Genomic DNA, 20,871 nt, shown 5'->3' on the forward strand with positions numbered 1-20,871 from the left:
AGCATCCCCCATGATTGATGATCCCGGGTAGCTTTGGTAATTGACTGTTCTGAGGTAAGGCACGGTTTAGCTCCAGCGAAGTGATTGGGCGAGAGAAACACACCAAAATTAACGTGTGTGTGTGTGTGTGTGTGTGCGTGTCTCTGTGTGTGCGTGTGTGTATTTGGAAAAGTTCATTTGGTGCTCAAGGGTGGGGGGTGCATCATCGCACTTAATTTGCTAAATAACCCCACTGTAATTAGCACTACCATTAGAAGGCATTACCGAGCTAATACTTCAGCATACATTCCACAAGCGCAACGTCGATATACGGCAAAGTCCAGCAACATACACGCGTAAATAGAGCGCGCACCGCCGGGTCCGCTCAGAATGAACATGCAAACAAAAATCTCCATAACATCTGGATCTCTGCTACAAAAGGCTGGGCATGACTTTGTTTTTAAGCCCTTTTCAAAGCCTGGCAACCTAATCGCAAAACTAAAAGGGATTTCCCCCTCTTCCCCCCCCCCCCCCCCCCCCCCCCGCCCGCCTCTCCCCTCAAGACATCCACAGCGTGCTTGATAGCAGCGATCACTTAATGAAGAGCGGTGCCAAACACAGTTTGAATGAGCCGTTCTCTTCATGCCCTGGAAAATTAATTTTTAGAAAAGCACAATGAATTGTCAGAGAAAGAAACCACACTTGCAACATAGCATGCTGGCGGAGACGCGGGTACGTGGCCGGAGCAGGCTCGCCTCCCCGGGAAGATCAACTTTGCGCGGCCCCCCCGTACCCGGCGGCGCTCCGTGCCCCCGGGCTCGCACACCGTTCGCGGCAGCGGCGATAGCCGGAGATTTAAACCAACAATTCAGCGCACAGACCAGACGCTAAACATCGCGGTTAATCGGAAGGTATTTTGTTGCTAAAATAATCTAGCGCAAACCAACCCGGGGCTGGGCTTCTACCGCACTTTTCTTCTGGCTCTCTGCAGTTTTCCCCTGCCTCTCCCCCCTCTCGCACACACGCACTCTCCCTGTCCTTCCTCCCCTCCCTCCCTCCCTCCCTCCCTCCCTCCCTCCCTCCCTCCCTCCCTCCCTCCCTCCCTCCCTCCCTCGCTCCCCCCTCCCTCCCGCGCTCCCTCCCTCCCTCCCTCCCTCCCTCTCTCTCGCACGCTCGCTCGCTCCTTCCTACACGCGTTGCTTCGCTCGGGGCAGGGGCTGCTGCGCGGCTCCCCCCGCGCGGCGCCGCGGCCGCCCCGCCGGCGCGCAGCGCATCACCGGCGCTCCGCCGGCTGGGGCGCCCCGCCGCCCCGCGCCCCGCGCCCCGCCGCCGCGCCCCGCCGCCGCTCCCCGCCGCCGCCGCTCCCCGCCGCCGCTCCCCGCCGCCGCCGCCGCCGCTCCCGCCGCCGCCGCCGCCGCCGCCGCCGCCGCGCTGCAGGACTGGCTATGGCCACCACTACTTCCGGGTTCCGTCACTTCATTCTCCCGCCGATCAGCGCTGCAAAACTGAGCCTCTTCTATAAGGCAGCCAGCAGCCAACCTGCCAACACTTACTGACACTCACTCATCTCAGAGAGCGAGGGAGAGAGGGAGACAAAATACCTGCCGGGAGGAGGAAAAAAAAAAAAAAAAAAAAAAAAAAAGGAGAGAGGGGGAAGTCCGGGCTTTGCAAACTATTCAATTTTTCTTCGCATCTTTCCCCACCCCCCTTCACAGTACTTAAAAAAAAAGAAAAAAAAAACAAAAAACAAAAAACAACCAACAACAAAAAACCAAAAACCTAAACCAACCCTATAGCGATCCTAAAAGGCAAAACCCGAGCGCGGAGTTACTGGAAGAAGAAACCGGGGTTAAAAAGATTCCTCCTCTCTTCTTCATCATCATCAACCATCATTCATTCACTACCTTGACATTCCCTGGCTTTGATTGACAGCTGGAGTGGCAAAAAGCCATGAGACACGACAGTTTGGTTACATGTGGGTTGCTGACGGGCCGATCGTAACCTTCAGTTTGGGGGCTTGACAATTTTTTTTTTTTTTTTTTTTTTTGCGTAGAGAAAGAAAAAAGGAAAAAGAGAGAAAAAGGAAAGAGAGAAAGAGAGAGAAAAAAAGAAGAAAACACAGAAACTCATCGTGGTTCTTGACTGTTTTTTATATATTACTGTTGTTATTATTGTTGTTATTATTATTATTTACCCATATTGGAGGATAGGAGAAGTCTATAAGTGGGTTGCAAAAAAAAAAAAAAAGGAATCTTCTTCACTCTAAATCACTTTCTTTGCTGGACTGGGATATTAAATATACGACACATCCAGGAGTTTATTGGAGCGCAGACTGATGGCGCAAAGGGTAGGTTTAAATCTCCAACACTTACCTATATATAAATCCTCTCTTAAGAGGGGCCTGTCCGATTTGCTCTCCTCTGTTGCTGATGATGATGGCGGCCACTATTAAAAAATAGCAGCAAAAATTATTCACTAGCTTTTTGTGTGTGTGCGTGAGTGTCTCTGTGTGTGTGTCTCTCTCTGCAATTGTTCCACGCTTTTTTCCTCTCCAGCTTTTCCCCCAGCAGCGCGATTTCCCTGCTCTCTGCCTGCTCAGTAGCACGGGTTTCACAGGGGAAAGCTTGCTGCTGCTGCTGCTGCTGCTGCTGCTGCTGCTGCCGCCGTTACTGCCGCTGCCTAGGAAAGACTAAGAAATACATATGTGTGTCTGTGTATATACGAACGTATATATATGTATACACATATAGCTGCCTTTTTTTTTTTTTTTTTTTTTTTGTCTCTGGCTTTGACAAGGACAAGGGGAATTGCTACTAAAAAATGTTTCTGGTAACTTTCAGATTATTTCCCCCTTTATCTCCCCCCCCCCCCCCCCGATGCACCCTACCTTTCCTCTCTCCTTCCCAGTGTTGATTTATTTATATAGTTGCTTTTGAATCTGCTTGTTTATTCATTTATATTTTATTTTTTTTTGTTCTTCCTTTCTAATGCAGAGTAACTCTAGTTTCTCTCCTCCGTTTCCTTCCTTTTCATCCCCGTTTCCTTGTTAGGGTTTCTCCTGCCCGTGCTGAAGAGGACCATCTCCCCCCGCACACACAGGCAGGCACACACACTTTCCCCCTTTACCTCTCCCCGCACCCCCACTCCTCCCTCAGCCTCTCCAGCCTCTGCTCCCGATCCCAGTTGATTTCATTTTGCACATTTCTCTCTCTGTTGTGGCTGTTCTCGTTTTGTTTTGCTCTGTTTGTGTCTGTCCGGATGCTTTACTCTCTTCTGACTTTTGTTGTTGTTGTTTGTTTGTTGTTTTTTTTTTTGTTTTTTTTTTTTTTTATTCTTCTCTCTCTCTCTCTCTCTCTCTCTCTCCCCCTCTTTCTTTCTTTCTTCTCTTCCGGCCCGTTTTTTGACAGTACGATGAGCTGCCCCACTACGGCGGGATGGACGGAGTAGGGGTGCCGGCGTCTATGTACGGGGACCCCCACGCCCCCCGGCCGATCCCCCCGGTGCACCACCTCAACCATGGGCCGCCGCTCCACGCCGGACAGCACTACGGCGCCCACGCCCCGCACCCCAATGTCATGCCGGCCAGCATGGGCTCCGCTGTCAACGACGCCCTGAAGCGGGACAAGGATGCGATCTACGGGTAGGTGCCGCCGGGCCGCCCTGCGCCATGGCCCGGCCCCGCAGCGCCGGTGCCCGCGGAGCGGCGAGAGCAGGAGCGGGGCGGGCGGGCGGCGGGGGCTCCCGCGGGGCCGGGGCGGCGGCAGCGGCGACCCGAGCCCCGGAGCGGGGCGGGGGGGACCCCCGGCGGGAGGGCGGCGGCCGGGGAGCCCCCCGCCGCTCGCTCCGGGCGGAGGCCCGCCCGGTGGCACCGCCGCTGCCACTGCTGGCAATTTGAGGACGAGCGCAGTCCCAGCCTGACTCCTGGCTGAGGTGCCAGCACTCACGGGCAGCGGGTCCTGGAAAATCAGACCTCTCGGGGAGAGGGGCTGGCCTGGGGGGAGGTGGTGGTGGTGCCTTGTCTGTCTGTTTGGGGGGTTTCTTTTTTTTTTTTTTTTTTTTTTTTTTTTTTTTTCCCCTGTGGGTTTTTTGTCCTTCTCGGAAAGGCCCCAGCTGGGAGTTCAGACAGGATAGGCAGATCTCATTGCTCTGGATTTGAGTTGGAGAAGTGTTGTTCTGGTGTTCTCCTTAGTGCCATAATAACATTCTTCCAACACTGTAAATAAAGAGCTATTCACACCGCGGAAGGTAGTGAGAATAAAAGGGATTCGCTTCTCGCAAGCAGCTCTTCCCTGAGACAGAAGGACTAAATACACTGGGGGCACTGAGCTGAGTTTTCTATTTAGGAAAGAAAGAACACGAGGAAAAAGAAACATGTACTCAAGAAAACTCAAGCCTGTGCCAGGGCATTGCTTGGGGGGAATGACACCGATTCCCTTCAGTGCCTTTTAGAAAAAATACTAAATGATCCTAAAAGGAGAGATAGTAGCATCTATGACAGAGTGTGGGGCCTTGATCAGGCACCAAAGGGGACAAGAGACAAACGCATGCTTACTACTTAGCAAGCAGATAAAATATTTTTTTTTCCCTGACTACACCAACTATGGGAAAATATTTCGCGAAGTGCTCCCTCCCTCCGCCCCCTCCCCAGCTCACTTATCTGGACAGCTGGTATTTTACTTGGGTGTGCTTCCTAAGCCAGGAAACTTCACCACATTTTTGTTAGAAGGCCCCTTGAAAAATAAAATTACGTATTAAGTAGTTTGCAGTTTGCCTGGCCGTGCTTCTCATTTTAGGTCATAGCTGGAGGGTAGGGATGGGTTCTTCCAGGTTTCGCGTTATTTTAAGCTGTGGCGAAAAGTGTAAGATCCCCAGCTGAGCTGGTGCCGGCGTGAGCGTGTTTGGTGCCTTGTGCGTTCGGGGGAGAGGTCACTTTTGTCCTCATCTGTGGGGACTGCACGGGGGATGTGGCTCGGGCATTGCAATTTCAAAAGGGGAAAGAAAAAAAAAAAACCAACAACCAACCCAAACCAAAAAGCACAACAAAAAGAAACCCACCACCGAAACCAGCATTTTTATTTCAAAGTGTTGTTCTCCCCTGCTCTGCCCGAAGCGATACTGAGGGGCTGCAGAGCGTGGCCGCGTCCGTGTGTCCGTGTTTGTGTGTCCGTGCGTTTTAAAAAAAATACTTGTTGATTAGAGCTCTTCTTTCCCCCTCTCCCCCACCCCCTCCCCTCTCTTTGTGTGCCACTGCCCGGTAGGCACCCGTTGTTCCCCCTCTTAGCCCTGGTCTTTGAGAAGTGCGAGCTGGCGACCTGCACGCCCCGGGAGCCCGGCGTGGCCGGCGGGGACGTCTGCTCCTCCGACTCCTTCAACGAGGACATCGCCGTCTTCGCCAAACAGGTCCGGCACCTCTCCCCCCGCCCCCGGCCCTTCCCGGCACTGCCGCCACCTCCCCAGCTCCCCGACCCGCACTGCCGGGCGCTCGCGGGGGGCAGCCCCCCGCCCCCCCCCCCCCGAGAGCCCCGAGCCCCCTCTCCGGCCGCCGGGGGGCGGGGGGGGGGGCGCGGGCTGGCGGCCCGGCCGGCCCTCACCCTCCTCCGCCGGGAGACCCCGCACGCCGCCGGTCCGGGGCTCCTGGCCCTCGGCCTCCCGAGTTAACGAAAGGGAAAAAGTGGCCGAGGTTTGGAGGCAGCGGGAGCGGGGAAAGGCGGGAGACCAAGAAGAAGGAGAAGGCTCCTGCGGGAAGGGCGGCCGGCCCGGCGGCGGGCTGGCAGGAGCGGGGCAGGCTCCGGGGCGCCCAGCCGGGCTCTGGCCTGACCCGCGCCGGCTGGTGGTGTCACGGGGGGGGGTTGTGCCCCCTCCGAGCGATTCGGCCACAGGGCTGGGGGAGAGGCACTGATTCACGCCGCTGTTCCTTCCTCTTGCAGGTCCGCGCTGAAAAACCACTTTTTTCTTCAAATCCAGAGTTGGACAATTTGGTAAGGCCTGCTCCCCCCTCTGCCCCGCGCCCCCCCGCCCTTCCCGCCCCCGGCGCGCGCTGCCGGCAGGCGCCCTCCGCCGTGCGGCCCGGGCAGGGCGGGCAGGGCCGGGGCCGGGGCGCCGCCGCCGAGGGGCTTCAAAGAGCTGCGCTCTTAAAGCGAGCCGGGGCAAACTCTCGAGCCCCGGTGCATGGCAAAGCCGTGCTCCAAAGCCCCGGGAAGCTGAAGTGAAGGAAATAACTGCTTAAGAAGAGGGAGCCGGAGATTTCTAACGTAATTCTTTTGCTAATGTGAGCGATTTCAATATTCAAAGTGCCTAAATCCGCTTGTAAAGAAGATGCCAAACTATTCATCCCGTCCCCCCTCCCCTTTCTCCTGCGGGCGGTGGCGGGGTGGGAGCGTGTGTGTGACCCCTCCGCGGACCCTCAGGGATAGGGGCCGGCTCTTGAGAGGCAGCGAGGAAAAGAGGAAGAGGTTTTCTCCAAGATCGCGGTAATAAAGCACTAATCACCGCTTCTGGAATAAATATGATAAAAATCAAGCGCTTAGGTTAAAGTTGATCAAAATTGTTCAAGCGTGACCAATGAGCTAAAATCGGGGATAATGACCGCGAGCTCTGACAATCCCCTCTCCCCCTCGCCCACTCGGGGTCGCAGCTCTGCGCAGCCCCCTGCTCCTGTCTCCCACGTAACCCCTTCCTCAAAACTTTCTTGCAGATGATCCAAGCAATACAAGTACTAAGGTTTCACCTTTTGGAATTAGAAAAGGTAAGAGCCACGGTGGTGGGCGGGGGGCAAGCCATTCCCACCCTGTCCCCTCCTCCCTAACCACCACCCCCCCCCTACCCACCCACCCACACCCCCCCCCGAAGTGTTTGGGATGACTTGTAAACATGGCCAGAGGAGAGAGGGGAAACTCAGTGTGATACTGTGATACTGTAACCTGTGTCATCAGAGCATGTGACACCCGACAAACAGCCCGGCCCGGCCTTATTTTTTTTGTTGTTGTTTTCAGCCTAATTTGAAGCGAGTCATTAAAAGTATACATTGTTAACCCCCTTTCATCCTTCTCATCCCTTCCCTCGGTAGAAGCTCTCTTCCTGACTCGGAAGCAGTATGTTTAACAAAAAGAGAAATGCGAGCACTCCTGCCTTTCTCCAGCTCTGGCAGGCACATTAACCCCAAGCAAGCCCTAGATGTTTGGAAGAGGCAGGGGGCCCCTGCGCGGCGTGGGGAGGGGGCTGTGCCCTGGGACGAGGACGGCTCTTCCCACAGCCTCAGCGAGGAGCTTCGACTTACTGCTCCCGGCCACCTAGAACTTTTTTTAGCCCCGGTTTAAACCGATCCCGTCCCGAGTGACTAGTTGTACCTGTCTGGGCTGTGTGCACTCCAGAGGTACCTCCTGGGTCCAGCTCCCAGTGTTCTGATGTTATCATCAAATCGGATTTTCCTCTGCACACCAGAGTGAGCCCACTATCTCTCTCTCTCTCTCTCTCTCTCTCTAACTTGTTGCTGCGGCAAGTCTCTAGAGAATAATATGTGCTGCAACAATTTCTCTATTGTTTCCTTGCCTTCAACTATTGTGCCCCTTAATTAGAGTTACTTATGGAGTAGATCAGAGGGTTGTTCTTGCTACCAAAAAAAAAAAAAAAAAAAAAAAAAAGTTGCAATCCAATATTTTGCCATTATTGATACTATTATTCTTGTCACTGTTTTCAGGTTCATGAATTGTGCGATAACTTCTGCCATCGGTACATTAGTTGTTTGAAAGGAAAAATGCCAATAGACCTCGTTATTGATGAAAGGGATGGCAGCTCCAAATCAGACCACGAAGAACTCTCAGGATCTTCCACAAATCTAGCTGATCATGTAAGTCCTTCCTATTTCTTTATGGCACTTTTTAAGACTCTAACCTGCTTAGAGTATCTGTCTCTGATTTAATTGTTTTGCTGCTGTTGTCTATTGTTATTATTATTATTACTACTACCACTTTAACCTCTTGCCAGCTCGAACCCCATCTTTACACTTTCTTGCCTGTCGTTTAGTAAGGTTGTACAAATGCAAAAGGTCCTTTCTGTTTCCATGTGCAAAGCAGCGAGTTTGCAATGGTTTGTAAAGTTTCCTGGTCTGGGCGGCTTGGAGAGCTAGCAAACTGTCGGTTTGATGTGGGGCTCGGTGCTTGCTCTTCTTTGCCAACTCTGTAATCAATGCAGCAATGTAAGGAAACAGAGACAAGAAAGTTAGGGAGAAAGTTTGCTGACTCGCTCCCCCCTCCCCTCTCGTGGGGATGACAAGTGATGAGAATTATTGGCAATACCACATTGCATTAAAAAAAAGGGGTTAGCACATTAGAGTTTCCAATGCTTGTGCTTTATAGCAACTTATTGTCAGAATATGGACTTATTGCCAAACGCCTGAAGCATCTTCATAATAAAAGACAGTAACCTTGATGAAGCAATTATTAACAATGTATTACAGAAAGCTGGAGAGAATGATGATTGAGTAACCGTAGGTTAGCGGTTGATTTTAACACTTTAGGAGTTGGTGAATTAGTGTTATGTGTGTAGGACTGAACGTTGGTGTGCGTGGTGAGGAGAGTGCCTTTGTTTTTCCGGGGTTTGGAGCGGCTCTTGTGATCCTTCAAAAGATGTAGACGCGGAGAGACTTCGGGATGTGAAGGGAAAGATTGCAGCTGGTACCGCAGAAAGGGGAAGGAATAGCTCTGGTTAAAAAGAGTGGGTGTGAACTCTAGTTTATTTATAGGAACGCATCCCTGGGGGGAAAAGGGGTTTACACAGTTTTAGATTCAATTGAACTCATAATCTAAATGATACAGTCTAATATTTTAGCGGTTGAAATATTAATTTAACACCCGGTGTGAAGTTAACCATGCTTTCTGCACAGGCGCCTGCCTTTATTTCCCAGTGTGTTAAGAAGGGTAGCTGTAAGCCCAGGGAGAATGAGCTTTCTAGGAGCTTTTGTTTCCTTTGAAAACATGTTGTTTGTGTGTGTATTTGATAATTACATTAGACCTGGACTGAAGCTGAATTGGGAGATAAAATAATAATAAATTCTTCTAAATGCCCCCCTTCTGGCACAGCTTAGTTACAGAGCCCGGGAAATATTTTTGGACCCAAGCCTTAGCTTTCATTTTCTCATTTGTATTCGGTAAACATTGCAGAACAAGGCTTTTGAGATGTTTTACATTTAAAATCTATTATTTTGAGAGGAAAAAATGTATGCAGAGGTTCCCAAAAGTTTCTCTGCTTACCAGCTATCTCACCCATAGATAATAAACTCCATGAGGCACGACACTATTTCAAAAATATTTGGTTTATGGCATTTTACAACCTTAAATTCGTGTGCAAAAGTATTCTGGGAGACTACTAGAAAAGAAATTGAAATGAGTGGCAACCTGAAAGATAGGGGGTCATTGTGTATAATTCAGAGAAACAGAAAAGTACATGTTTCTCCAGTACAGTTTCTTTACATGAGTGTGTTTCAAGTGGAAGTGTAGAAATGGAGCATGCTTATGTTTATATTGAAGAGATTAGATAAACTAGCCTGTTTAGGGTTCTGGCAGATGGCGAATGCTCAAGCCAATTTGCAGTGCTCCATTACAATATTTAAATTCACACACAATGATAGGACAGGGGTGGAGGGGGTTAGCATTTTGATAATTTGATAACTATTATCTTCCCTAAGAAGAGTCTCCTCTTGCTTTTGTGGCCCCAAACCCAAACTCAAATAAATATGACAACCCATTTATCTTGCACCCGTTAGGGTTTACCACTTCATTGGGTATTATAATTTAAAGCCTTTTATTTCCTGGAGATTTGAGCTATAACATTTTTACTTTAGCCCCCTGCTATTTGTTTTGAAAGGAAGCAATAATTTGTGCAACCAGAACACCAACTGGGAAATGAAGAGTTGTATCACATAGTTACATTTTATTCATGCGTTTTGGGAAATGTGTCTCCTTATTGGATTTTTTTTTTATATATATATATATTAGCTTGTTTTCCCAACAAAACTTTAACACTCTTTTATAGCTTAGTCAAACTACCGTGTGTGTACACATTTATATTTGCACTGTACAAGGTTCCAGCAGGAAGAAATCCACTTTTATCCATAAAGAAAGAAAAGCTTTAAAAAATGGTTAATATAAACATACAGGAGTATCAAAACCTGAGCTATCATTTGTGAGCATCTACCTGAAAATGTAGTAGTTCAAGCATGCAAATTTGTCCAATTTGACTCTCCAGGTTTATTTTTTCATTTGCTTTGATATGCATATTTAATATATAGCCTCAGGCTAGATCTCATTTGGTGAAAGTTGGTGCAGGGGTGATGATGAGCCACTTCAGAAGGACAGAGACAGCATGTTGTTTCCTCTGTTTTATGTATTGGCCCACTATTCTGATCCATGGGTCTTCCCCTCATGGTTTTATTTGCACATGAAATACTAGGAGCATTTCAACTGATTGGCTATGAATAATGATAGCCAAAAAGAAGTGTAGGTTAATTTGTTGTGTGCCAAGGTTTCTCTTGTGGACATGACAGTTTGTGACAGCTGTTTGACACCCCAAAAATCCATACACCTCTATTCTTATTAAGTGGTAAAAAGCTACACTGTGTGTGTTTAATGTGAATGCCAGGGGTGGTAGCGGTGACAGTGGCAGTGCTGAACTAGGAACTAAGGCAGGTCTCAATTTTATTCCTTTGCTAGATCTGAAAACAGGCATAAGAGAAAGTAACAGAAAAAAATGTAGGATTAGCCAATATTTACCGTAAGACTTTAAATGGGGTACTCAGATAGCACACGCTTCCCTTTTCAAAATCTACTGCTCCACTCTTTATATAACTTAATTGGAAACCAAAATCAACAAAGGAATGAACTCTTCAGAGATATACCTGTGCTGGAAAAAGGAGACAGCTGTAAGTGGTTGTGCTATACATGTTTGGTAATAAATGTGTTTATCGAATTTTATTTTAGTGCGCTATTAACTGTTATGTAATACAGTAAGTGTAAAGGGTCCAGGGACTTGGTAGATCAAATAGTGCAGCGCTGGCCACAAGAAGCTGAAACTTTTGTTATTACTCTGCTGTGTTTAGTAAATATAACAGCCCATAATTAGCGTTTGAATTTTTAACACCCTCATATTTTTTTTATTGCTCTGAGGTATTAGCTGTAGATGGGAAGAAGGTAATTACAGCTATGCCCTGGCTGAACCAGATCAGTTGGGGGGGAAAAAGGAAAAAAGAAAAAAAAAAAAAAAAAAAAAAAAAAGAGGAAAGAAACCTCTCCAGCTGCAGTTCGAGTTGAGTTTCCTAGCACAGATGAAAATTTATTATTGTTCAATATAAGCATTCTGGGCCCTATCCTGCATTCTGTGCTCAGCCTAAAATATCTGTTGAGATTGCCAACAAATATTTTTTTTTTTTCCTTTCAAGCTATTCAAATCTCAAAAACGCAATGCTTGCAAAATTTAGAGATTTTAAAATTTTTTCAAGCATATGATAACATTTTGTACTTAAATTACATTTCTTTTGTACCTGGCTTCACCGGGTGCCACACAAGTCATTCTTTAGCAGAAACCTACTTTGAAGCCTAGTCATTCTCCCATAGGAATTTATGGTTCTCCTTCCACTGGCTTTTGTGGGAGCAGGATCAGGGCCTCAGTATTTTTTATATTTGTTTATATATTCTAGTAAATTTGCAGCTGAGAGGTAATAATATACAGATAATCATTTATAAAATACAATTAAAATTGATAGAAATATACATACATCTCTTTATTATAAAAGGACTGTTGACAGATTAGAAACCCAATGCCTTAGCTGTAGAAGAGAAATATTAGTCTCAACATTAAACCTTTCAGATCTCAAATGAGGAGATACTTTTATTTTGTACTTTTGGACATTCAGACATTTCACATTTCTTTCGTATTTCTTCTCAAGGAATGGTCTGTGCAAATTTCTGACATCTGGCAGATGAGAAAAAAAAAAAAATAGGGTAATATATATCTGTTCCAGTTATATAATTAAACCTTTAGATAAGATTTCTCTGAGTAGTGAGGAAGTAATTGGGGGCCTGATGCTGCAGTCTCCAGGTACGCCACACTTTGATGGACTTCAGTAAGAGTTTTGAGTACGCCAGAAATGAAGGATCAGACCCCAAAGGTGCCCTTTCTGTTTGTTGTGTGTCAGAAGGGAAACTAATTACCTAACTGCAACAATAATACAGCAAACTTTTTTCTTTAATGATCAGATTTTGCAGTATGTGGCTCAAGACTTAGGACGTTATGGTAGGTTCTGTGCTTTCTGAAGGGGCAAAGAGCATCAGGAACTTCCTGAGACTGTAGAGAATGTTGTGTATTTCCTCTTTTTGATGGGACAAGGTGCTCTACAGTCAAAGGTAATCTACAGCTAAAATCTGAGTGTTTTAATTTTAAACTGGGTTCTCTTAAACTGAACCAATAATATATTTGACTATTTGTTTGATGCCAGTGTTCCCTCTTTGGTTTGAGTTGTCTGTCAGTCTAGATGAAGTGTCGCCACACAGAATTATGTAGAAGGACAACTAGAAAAAACAATAAAACACCTTTTTTTCAAGTCTCAGTTCCTTGCTGACAGGTGGATTACATGTCTGATTTCAATCTTAATTGGAAAATACAAAGCACGCAGCTTTTCAGAACGGTGCCGTGTTCTAGGAGTGTCAAAAAAATTCTGCCTGACACTTTCCTCAAATGCAAAGTCAAGGGATAAGAATCAAAACTTGTGTGTATATATATATATATATATATATATATATATATATACACACACACACTTAAACAAATAACTGATAGATCACAATGCCTTGTGTTTTGGTTAAATTGTGTAATTCTGATACAAAAAAAAGTTGTATTATATATGCATCCATATGAAAATAAACCTTAGTAATATCAGGAGTAGTCTTTTGTAGAAAACATACATATTAGAGTTTTACATATTAGAGTTTTTCATGGCTCATTTACTTATCGAAAGTTTCTTTACACAGTATGTTTATTATTAATACATGCCACAAAAGTCTCTAAGATACCATCATGAACTTCATACAAAATGAACATGTATGTGTATAGCTTTCTACGTCTGGCACAGTGTATAAACTTTCAATATACGATGGTACCTAGATACAGATTTTTGTGGTATTAATCACATCAGTCGTTCAACTGTGTTTGCAAGTGTTGCTTGTAAGAACAAGGTGAGCAGGATTTGGCTTGTATTTGGGTGGGAAAATGCTATCCGTCAGTAGTTCAGTTCAGTTTTGTGTTTGCAAAATTAATTTACCAGAGCAACCTCCAGACCTTTGAGTCCAAACACCTTCACAGAGAACGAGCTCTACAGCCAATGTAGTTTAATTTATGAAAGTAATTTGTGTTTTATTTGTTCCTGCAAGATCAATGGCTTTGTCCATTTCATCTGATAAAATATAAGGGCCTGATCCTGTCACAGTTATGTACTTAAAACTTCAGTTAATGTCTGTAAGCCAAATCCTGCTCAACTTACTCACATGGGTATCAGCTGGCCTGATTGATTTTACTTCCCAGTTATAAATAAGAAGCAAATTCCTTACGGTTAATTGGGTCCTTAATATCACCATAAAAAGCAGTGTGAGATCAGAATCAGCCCTAGCGGGACTACATACATTCACTAAAAATTAGCCAGAATTTGCCCAGTGGAAATTCTGGGCATACAAAGTAAGAACTGCAATTTAACAGAAGGTTATCCGAGATCAAATTTCTCTGTTTCAACATCTCTGTTCATGAAATCCTGTAGCAGTTAAAAACTCTTACAGTTTCCACCAGATTTGCAGCATCGACAAAAGAGTAATGTGTCAGATTTGCTTTGTATACCAGGAGACTCTTGTCCTTTCTGTTGCTCTTTTCTAGATTTAGCAAAATTCAGTGGTGGTGGTGCTAAATCAAATTTTTTTTTTTAACTTTCAAGGGAAAAAACACTGGCAAAATTGTGTTTTCTAGGGAAGGCTGTGTGTGTAAATGAGAAACAGTGGATAGCAGCGGAGTGATCTCCTGTGGCCCTGCTAGTACAAGCTTTCCCCATATTGTCTCCTGCTTTTATATTAATTACAACTTGCATTATCAGCTGCGAGTCTGTAGCCCAGCAAATAGAAAATACTGCCCCTGGAGACCTAGCTTCTTGTATCTATTTTCCATCTCCTTCTATTGTGCTCTACTCAGTATTCACTGCTTTTCTCCTGGTAACACTGCTCTTTAACACAATTAGGTAAGAGCAAGAGGAGCACCATATTTGACTCCCAATTATAAAAACTACTGGGAATAGATACATGTGTGCTGTTTACCTTCTATGGTATCTGGCATTAGTTTAGGTCATATGTGTGTGAAAATTTTATAGTATGCGCACGTACACAAAACAGGCAGTTGCATTTTGTCAGACATCATCCGCACTCTTCAGCGTGTTTCTGCAAAGTATATTACTAAACTTGCAAGAAGATACGAGAAGCCATGCTAACAGTGTGTAATTTATCTAAAGCTATCTGGGTTTCTGCTTTTTTTTATAGCATGATAGTTTAATACAAATTTCACTGAAATTAATAAATAAATTGCAATTAATGTTATTGGGCTTTAGATCAGGATCTTTTTAGGTACCTAAACTACACTGATAAAATGTTTTCAGTGAAGTACACTTTAGATGTGTCATTTGGTGCTTGGTTTTTGGTTTTTTTTTGTAAGGACATACATAAAATAAGTCCTTATGATTCGGCATTTGGCCAAGAAGTTTTTCTTGAGGGATGCAAAGTTGGAAACAGTCTAGGGGAGAAAAAGAGAAGTTCACTGACACGTACAATGATCGTAGTCCAAAGCAAAAGAATGCTGCCTTTTTATGAGGCTGTAAACTCCACCCCTAGAGTTATTTGTCATTTTTTTATAATATTAAACCCTAGCTATTTCCCTCCCTTTCAAATTCCTCCAACATTCTACTGTCGCATCTTCTAAATATCCCATCTTATTATTTCTGTCCTTCAACAAAATTCTGCCAAATTGTTTCCTCGAGAAAACTGTGTCACAAGAAAAAACATTGAATTCCCAATCAATACAGTCTGTCTTTCTAAAATGGGATCTACAAACTGAGGTCAAGAACAACTCAGCCTGGTAGAGACAGCAAGTGTTTTCAGCTGCGGGAAGTCTTATTCAGTGATCCTTTCCAAATTGTTACGGTTTTGAAACAGAAAGGCCGGTCTAGCTTTTGAAATACTGTATGATAGGTTTTGGATGACATTTGCCTTAAAACATAGCTGAGGTGTTACCAGTTAATTATTGTAATTTTCATATGTGTGATAAGGAGCTCCAACAGCAGCCAGCTTAAGAGAGCCTGCAGTGCATAAAATTATCATAACTCACTGTGTTCCCTGAAAAGTTTAGCCTAGGTGAATGTGTTGCAATTATTACATTTTCTAAAAGAAGGTTCCAGCCTGATGTTGTTGGAGGGCTAAACTCATGCTATGCCATTGTTTCTTTCCTTTTTCATGTATTTCTTCTAGCTCTTTATCTGATTACCATCCGGCAAACAGCTGACACTAAGAGGCTGCAGAGGGCTGAAGAGCTCCTGTCTGCTGTTTGCCTTCAGCTTGAAGCTATTTGAGTGGCTTCCTAACTCAGAGATAAAAAGAGAAGCTCATAGGCACAACCGTGTTTTAATCCAGGCTGTAAAGAAACTTGCTCAATTTTTGCAGTTTATTTCCATCTGTACTTTTTGCTAACCTTATTTTCAACTTTTTGTTTTTTTTAATAACATCTGGGCTGATTGAACTTTCAAAGCTTTTCATCTTTCTTTTTGTGTTTCTTTCCACCTGACTGTAAAAGGATGGTAAAAAGTTTGGGGCTTTTTTATAAAATTAATTTGTGGGGGGCTACAGTATTAATAGCAGTTTCTGAGACTGAATTAATACAACAGCCTCAATAAATATAAAATACTACTATTTTGTCTTATGGGGTTTTTTTTTGTTGTTGTTGGTTTTTCTTTCTCCGTTGCAGTTCTGTGCAAGGAAAAGTAGACCAGTCTTCTAAGTTTTGGAGGGAGTGGTGGTTTTGTGCTGTCTATTGTGCTGACAGGTTAGGTGAATTTCAGATCCTTGACTGTCTTCTGATTTTACTCATACCTTTCTGCCACAGAATCATGTATGTGGGTGCATGTGTGTGTCTGTGTAAGGTGAAGGGGATTTGGATCCCTCTTACCCTTTGGTCACCTAGGGCTTTACTGGGAACCTTTTGAATCATGGGCTCTCCCCTTTGTCTCTGCTGAGATCTGGGTCAGGCCTGTTAGATTTATGTTGCTGGGTATTGTAGCAAGCCGTTATTTGGCAGTTCTATTTTGCGTTGCTATATAGCATGTGGTACTAATCAGTGCTAGGAGATTACTCTGAGATGTTTCAATATATATTTTGGGACCTGATTCCAATCACATTTACACTGAATTCTACAATGGGTAAATCAGTTGAATTTGTGGAACTTATTCCTGCTACACGTGGGGGTAGATGAGGTCAGAATCAGTCCTGCTCAAAGGATTTATCCAAACGTGTCACTTGCTGCTTTCAGGATCTTGTGCTTTAATACTCTGATGTTATTTCACAATACAGATTTAAAACACAATCAAACCTAAGAAGCAATATTTTTTTTGAGGGGGGATTTTTCGTTTGTTTTGTCGTGGAATTATTATAATGTGCTTAATTTAAGTTGTCACATACAGGTGACAAGAAATGCAGGTCCAGCCCCTAGTCTGATCTGTTTCATGTGTTCTTGCTCTCCTTTTCTGCCAGAGGAAATTCCATCTCTTGCCTGCCTTCATGTGGTGCTGATAAAGCTCTTCCTGTACAGTAGAATTCCTGTTTTCCTTTAAGCAACAGCAGGGTATTGGGAATGATCAGGAAAGGGGAGGAGGACAGGAGGAGAATACACTCCACAAAGTAGCACTAAACTGTAACATTAAGTTTTCCTCACTTACCCTTTCAAATAGCAGCTCCTCACTCTGGAAAAGCCAATACTCAATAAATTGGAAAGCTCACATAAATTATGTGACTAAAGTAGAGTAGTTGAGGTCTTACTTAGCCAAGTTCTGCAAACTTTGTATGTCTGTCTTCTGTGTTCCCTTTTGTTGTGTTTTATGCATAGTAATGTAGAAAGAATTACATAAAAATCACTATACATGTTATTTTATATAATCACCTGGTGGTTATTCTTGACAATACTTGTAAGCGAACTGTTAGAGTGATAAATCTAGAAAGTCTTTTGAAATGTGTCATATCAAGGTGGTGGTGGGGGGCGAGGTAGCATCTTTTCTGGTATATAGTGTCTTTCAGAGAAAGCTTGCTTTTCCGCTCACAACTTTGCATTTACTTGAAGTTTTTCTAGCATTCAAATGGATGAGAGAGGGTAGGGTGTGAGGACACGTTCTTCTCCCATGCACGTTCTTCTCTGCTTCTTGATACAGTTTCCCTCTTCTTTCTCTCCCCTCCCATCTCTAGTCAGTCCGGAAAAACAAAGCGTGGGGAGGTAGTTTGCATACCAACTGTCTTGATCCTAATGTGAACACCTAGTATCATAAACTGTGCAGGTCGATGGTCTCCCCCCCTGCTCTCCCGTATTGCTCATTAAGAAACTTAATTTTATTTTTCTCCCCTGAAATATTCTTCTGCAGCACTATTCAAACTATTGAATCCAGACAACTCTTTGGAAAGTTTAAAACAGGAAAAAAAAAAAAAAATCTGTCCTTTATTTTACCAAGTACATCTTTGTACCTACTCTGCTTGTCTTTGCTGAAGAATTATTACACTGTGCAAACAGTATCGGTGTTTGGCACATTTCACAAATGCTAATGTGTATACTTTTCCCCCCCTCCTCCCCTCTTCTCCCGGTTTTCTTTCTGTTCTTCATTTGCTATTGGAATGGGAACTGTGGAAAAAATTCCTTGGCACTCTGACACCAGAATCCTTCATCTTGGAGAGACCACGATGATGCAACCTCAACGCACTCGGCAGGCACACCGGGGCCCTCCAGTGGGGGCCATGCTTCCCAGAGCGGAGACAACAGCAGCGAGCAAGGTAAAAGGTCAAACTTTTTCCCTCCGCAAAGTAGGCATGACTAAAATAACTCCAGCTTTTTTTACTATATCAGTACATCTGCCTTAGAGTAAACATGGAGTGGCAGACTTGCAGTATAATCAGCTGTAACTTAGGGAGACGGTATTTCCTTTTCCTAACCCACTTAGCTGCATTTTATTATTATTTCAGAGCGAAATATCTAATCTTCAAACAAGCTTTGTAATAACAATTGATTAGTTCTGCCAATTCCTTTACAAATTTGGTTATCTACAGTTTATTTTTGTGTGGTGTAAGTAAATATAATGACAGACATACTCTCCAGCTGTGATGCAGTTGCTTGAGCTGTGTTATGGCCAGAGAATCTAACCTGTAGTTTTAGCTGGGGCAGAGACTCCTCTATGAAGTTATGAAGCTGCTGAATTATATAAAGTAGAAGAAAAACCCAAACTGGACAGAAAAATGTTTCTTGCAATGTTTGCTTGTACAGACTTGTTTCTGCTGCTGAAAAATCTGAATTCAGAATGGTAAATAGAGATGTATCTGACCTGCAAAACCTCTTCTGGACCTATACAGTGAAGCCTTCTCAAGGGTTCAGGAGGCTTGATTATTATTTCAGGGTTTTTTGTTTGATTTCCTACTGCATTGCACCTTGTGTGTGGTCATCTGCAACCATGCTGAGTGAGTGTCAGAGGCTGTCATTCTGATATGATAGTGTTTTACACTTGCTCATTAGAAGTATAAGTGACTCCAGAAGGTATAAGAGTCAAGAGTCCCGTGCTAAGAGTTGGGTAAAGTTGGTCTACTGTCACTCTTGGATCTTGACTCAGATTTTTTTTTTTAAGACCAAAGTTAAAGGCGGGGTCTGTTCTTGTTTTCCTTTGTAAGCATGATAAGACTCAGCTAGTGAGTGAGACATTACGTTTATAAGACCTTATGGTATACTGCTCCCTCCATCTTGTGCACCTGGGAATTACACTTACCCAACAGAACCAACTGACAGGTCAGCCATCCAACTAGCAAAGCAGGATTCTGAAACTGGGGAGGGGAGCAGCCTTCAGGGCTAGAGCTGCCATGACTAGTCTCGCACTGTGGGCCACTTCCCACCATGATTTTTGCCACGTTTAGGCTGTGGAGCAGATATGTGATTTCACGTCTCTCACGTGGCCCACTGCTTGGCACAGAGATAGATCCCTTCGTCTGTCTCACGATCTGGTGTCATATCCATTGTGATTCTAGGAACTTTCAAAGTTTGTTTCTGGTAGAGTGGTTTGGGTTTGTCTCCTATTTGTATGAATTGTTATGTATTTGTAATCTTATTGCTGATAGAAAGCAGCCATGGCACAGAGTGTGATCCAACTCTAACACGAGTCACACAGTATTTTTTTCTATGTGGTTGGATTGGAGCTGTACAAGGCCCAGCATGAACTATTACAGGCTCAGCAGCTAATGAAAGGGAGAGCTTGACTGCTAAGCAGCAAAACCATGTTACATCTATTAGCTGGCCATAGACTTTACTGTTGATCAAATGTTTACATTGTATATTGTGGTTAAAATACTTGGCATAGCAGATGATCTTTTGCATACTTAAAAATGATTCCTCTGAGTCATCTGCCACAGCGTGTTCATTCCACCCCTAGGTAAGAAATTTCCTCACACCTGTATCTCTACCCCAGTAACTCCTTAGAAATGAGAAGACTCTCTTCCTTGAGCCATGCTTGATGTCAAGAAATCCCTTGTATTGACATCCAGGGAGCTTGCATTTCACTAATCTCTAATTCCTTGTCACATAACTCAGGGTGCTTGAGAAATATTGCTAAGCATAAGAAAAAGTAGTTGATGACAAGTATACCAACTTCCCATTGGAGACTGAGTTTTCTGGTAATATATATGATTTAAATGAACCTGTTATACTAATTTCTGCAGAAGGGGAACAATCACTGAAGGGCCAAATCAGTCACTAGTGCTGCCCAGTCCAGCAGGGTAAAACATTGCTAGTATGCTTCCCTTTGTGCTCAGTTGGGCCTTTTTAAAGGGAAGCAGTCGTCCAGTGGCAAATCAGCATTCCACTCAGCTGCTGGCAGCTGAAAGATGTATGATCCTACAGCACCAGCAAAATTCCCATTGGAGACAGCTTTGGATTGCTCTCCCCCTCTCAACCCTGGGAAAGACTAAAGAGAGGAAGGCCTGTACTGAATTTTCCTTATGCTTCCTTGGGGGAGGGCAGGGTTTACTTTATAACTCGTGAACTGGCAGTGAGTTGATCCCAGGCAATGCCAAGATGGGTAGATGTCCTCTTGAGCTGTTCCAGTGCAGTTACTTATTTAGATCAACTTGGTTTCCCTGCAGTTTTGTCAAGACCTTCCACAAATGCTGCTTCAAGTATTCTATTTGGCCCAAAGGATTTCTTGGGAACGGGAGCTCATTAGAGAGTCTTGGGTTACATTAGCAACTTATGGTCTCCTCCACTGATGTCTGGTGGCAGCAGAGATTGATTCAAACCAGAGTCAGTCTCTTCTGACTCTTGGGAGCACTCCTTCCAGGGGTCTCTGCTTTTGTCTTAAGTCTGTGATGTGCAGCTTGTGATTTTTTCTTTTTTTTTTTTTTTTTTTGGGGGGGGGGTGTGTGCATGAGAGGTGGAAAGCAGTTAGATGAGTGATGACATTATTTTTGCAGACTTTCTCTGCATGAGGTAGATCTATTTATTACACAGAAGAATCCACCCATAAGTCTTAAATTTGAAACCAAACAAAAACGTTGTAGGCATTTTATCTGTTTGTGGACAAGTCTCTCCACA

At 44.5% G+C, this 20,871-nt stretch overlaps 1 protein-coding gene across 4 annotated transcripts in view; it reads left to right on the forward strand.

Annotated features, from left to right (window-relative positions):
- The first annotated feature begins 797 nt into the window (after positions 1 to 797).
- MEIS2 (Meis homeobox 2) overlaps positions 798 to 20,871 on the forward strand; it is a 174,274-nt gene continuing 154,200 nt past the window's right edge. Inside the window, exons 1-9 of one of the 4 annotated variants that reach the window (XM_074909797.1) lie at positions 874 to 890; positions 2,033 to 2,326; positions 2,776 to 2,808; positions 3,387 to 3,619; positions 5,238 to 5,379; positions 5,907 to 5,957; positions 6,674 to 6,724; positions 7,676 to 7,825; positions 17,963 to 18,077. In XM_074909797.1, the coding sequence (XP_074765898.1) occupies positions 2,800 to 2,808; positions 3,387 to 3,619; positions 5,238 to 5,379; positions 5,907 to 5,957; positions 6,674 to 6,724; positions 7,676 to 7,825; positions 17,963 to 18,077 (751 nt within the window). In that variant the 5' untranslated portion in view covers positions 874 to 890; positions 2,033 to 2,326; positions 2,776 to 2,799. Of the gene's footprint in view, positions 891 to 2,032; positions 2,327 to 2,775; positions 2,809 to 3,386; positions 3,620 to 5,237; positions 5,380 to 5,906; positions 5,958 to 6,673; positions 6,725 to 7,675; positions 7,826 to 17,962; positions 18,078 to 20,871 lie in introns of all 4 variants that reach the window. The other 3 variants (XM_074909794.1, XM_074909795.1, XM_074909798.1) reach the window with 3 other exon arrangements.

This window comes from Athene noctua, chromosome 6 (genome assembly GCF_965140245.1).
Source record: "Athene noctua chromosome 6, bAthNoc1.hap1.1, whole genome shotgun sequence".
Classification (NCBI taxonomy): Eukaryota; Metazoa; Chordata; class Aves; order Strigiformes; family Strigidae; genus Athene; species Athene noctua.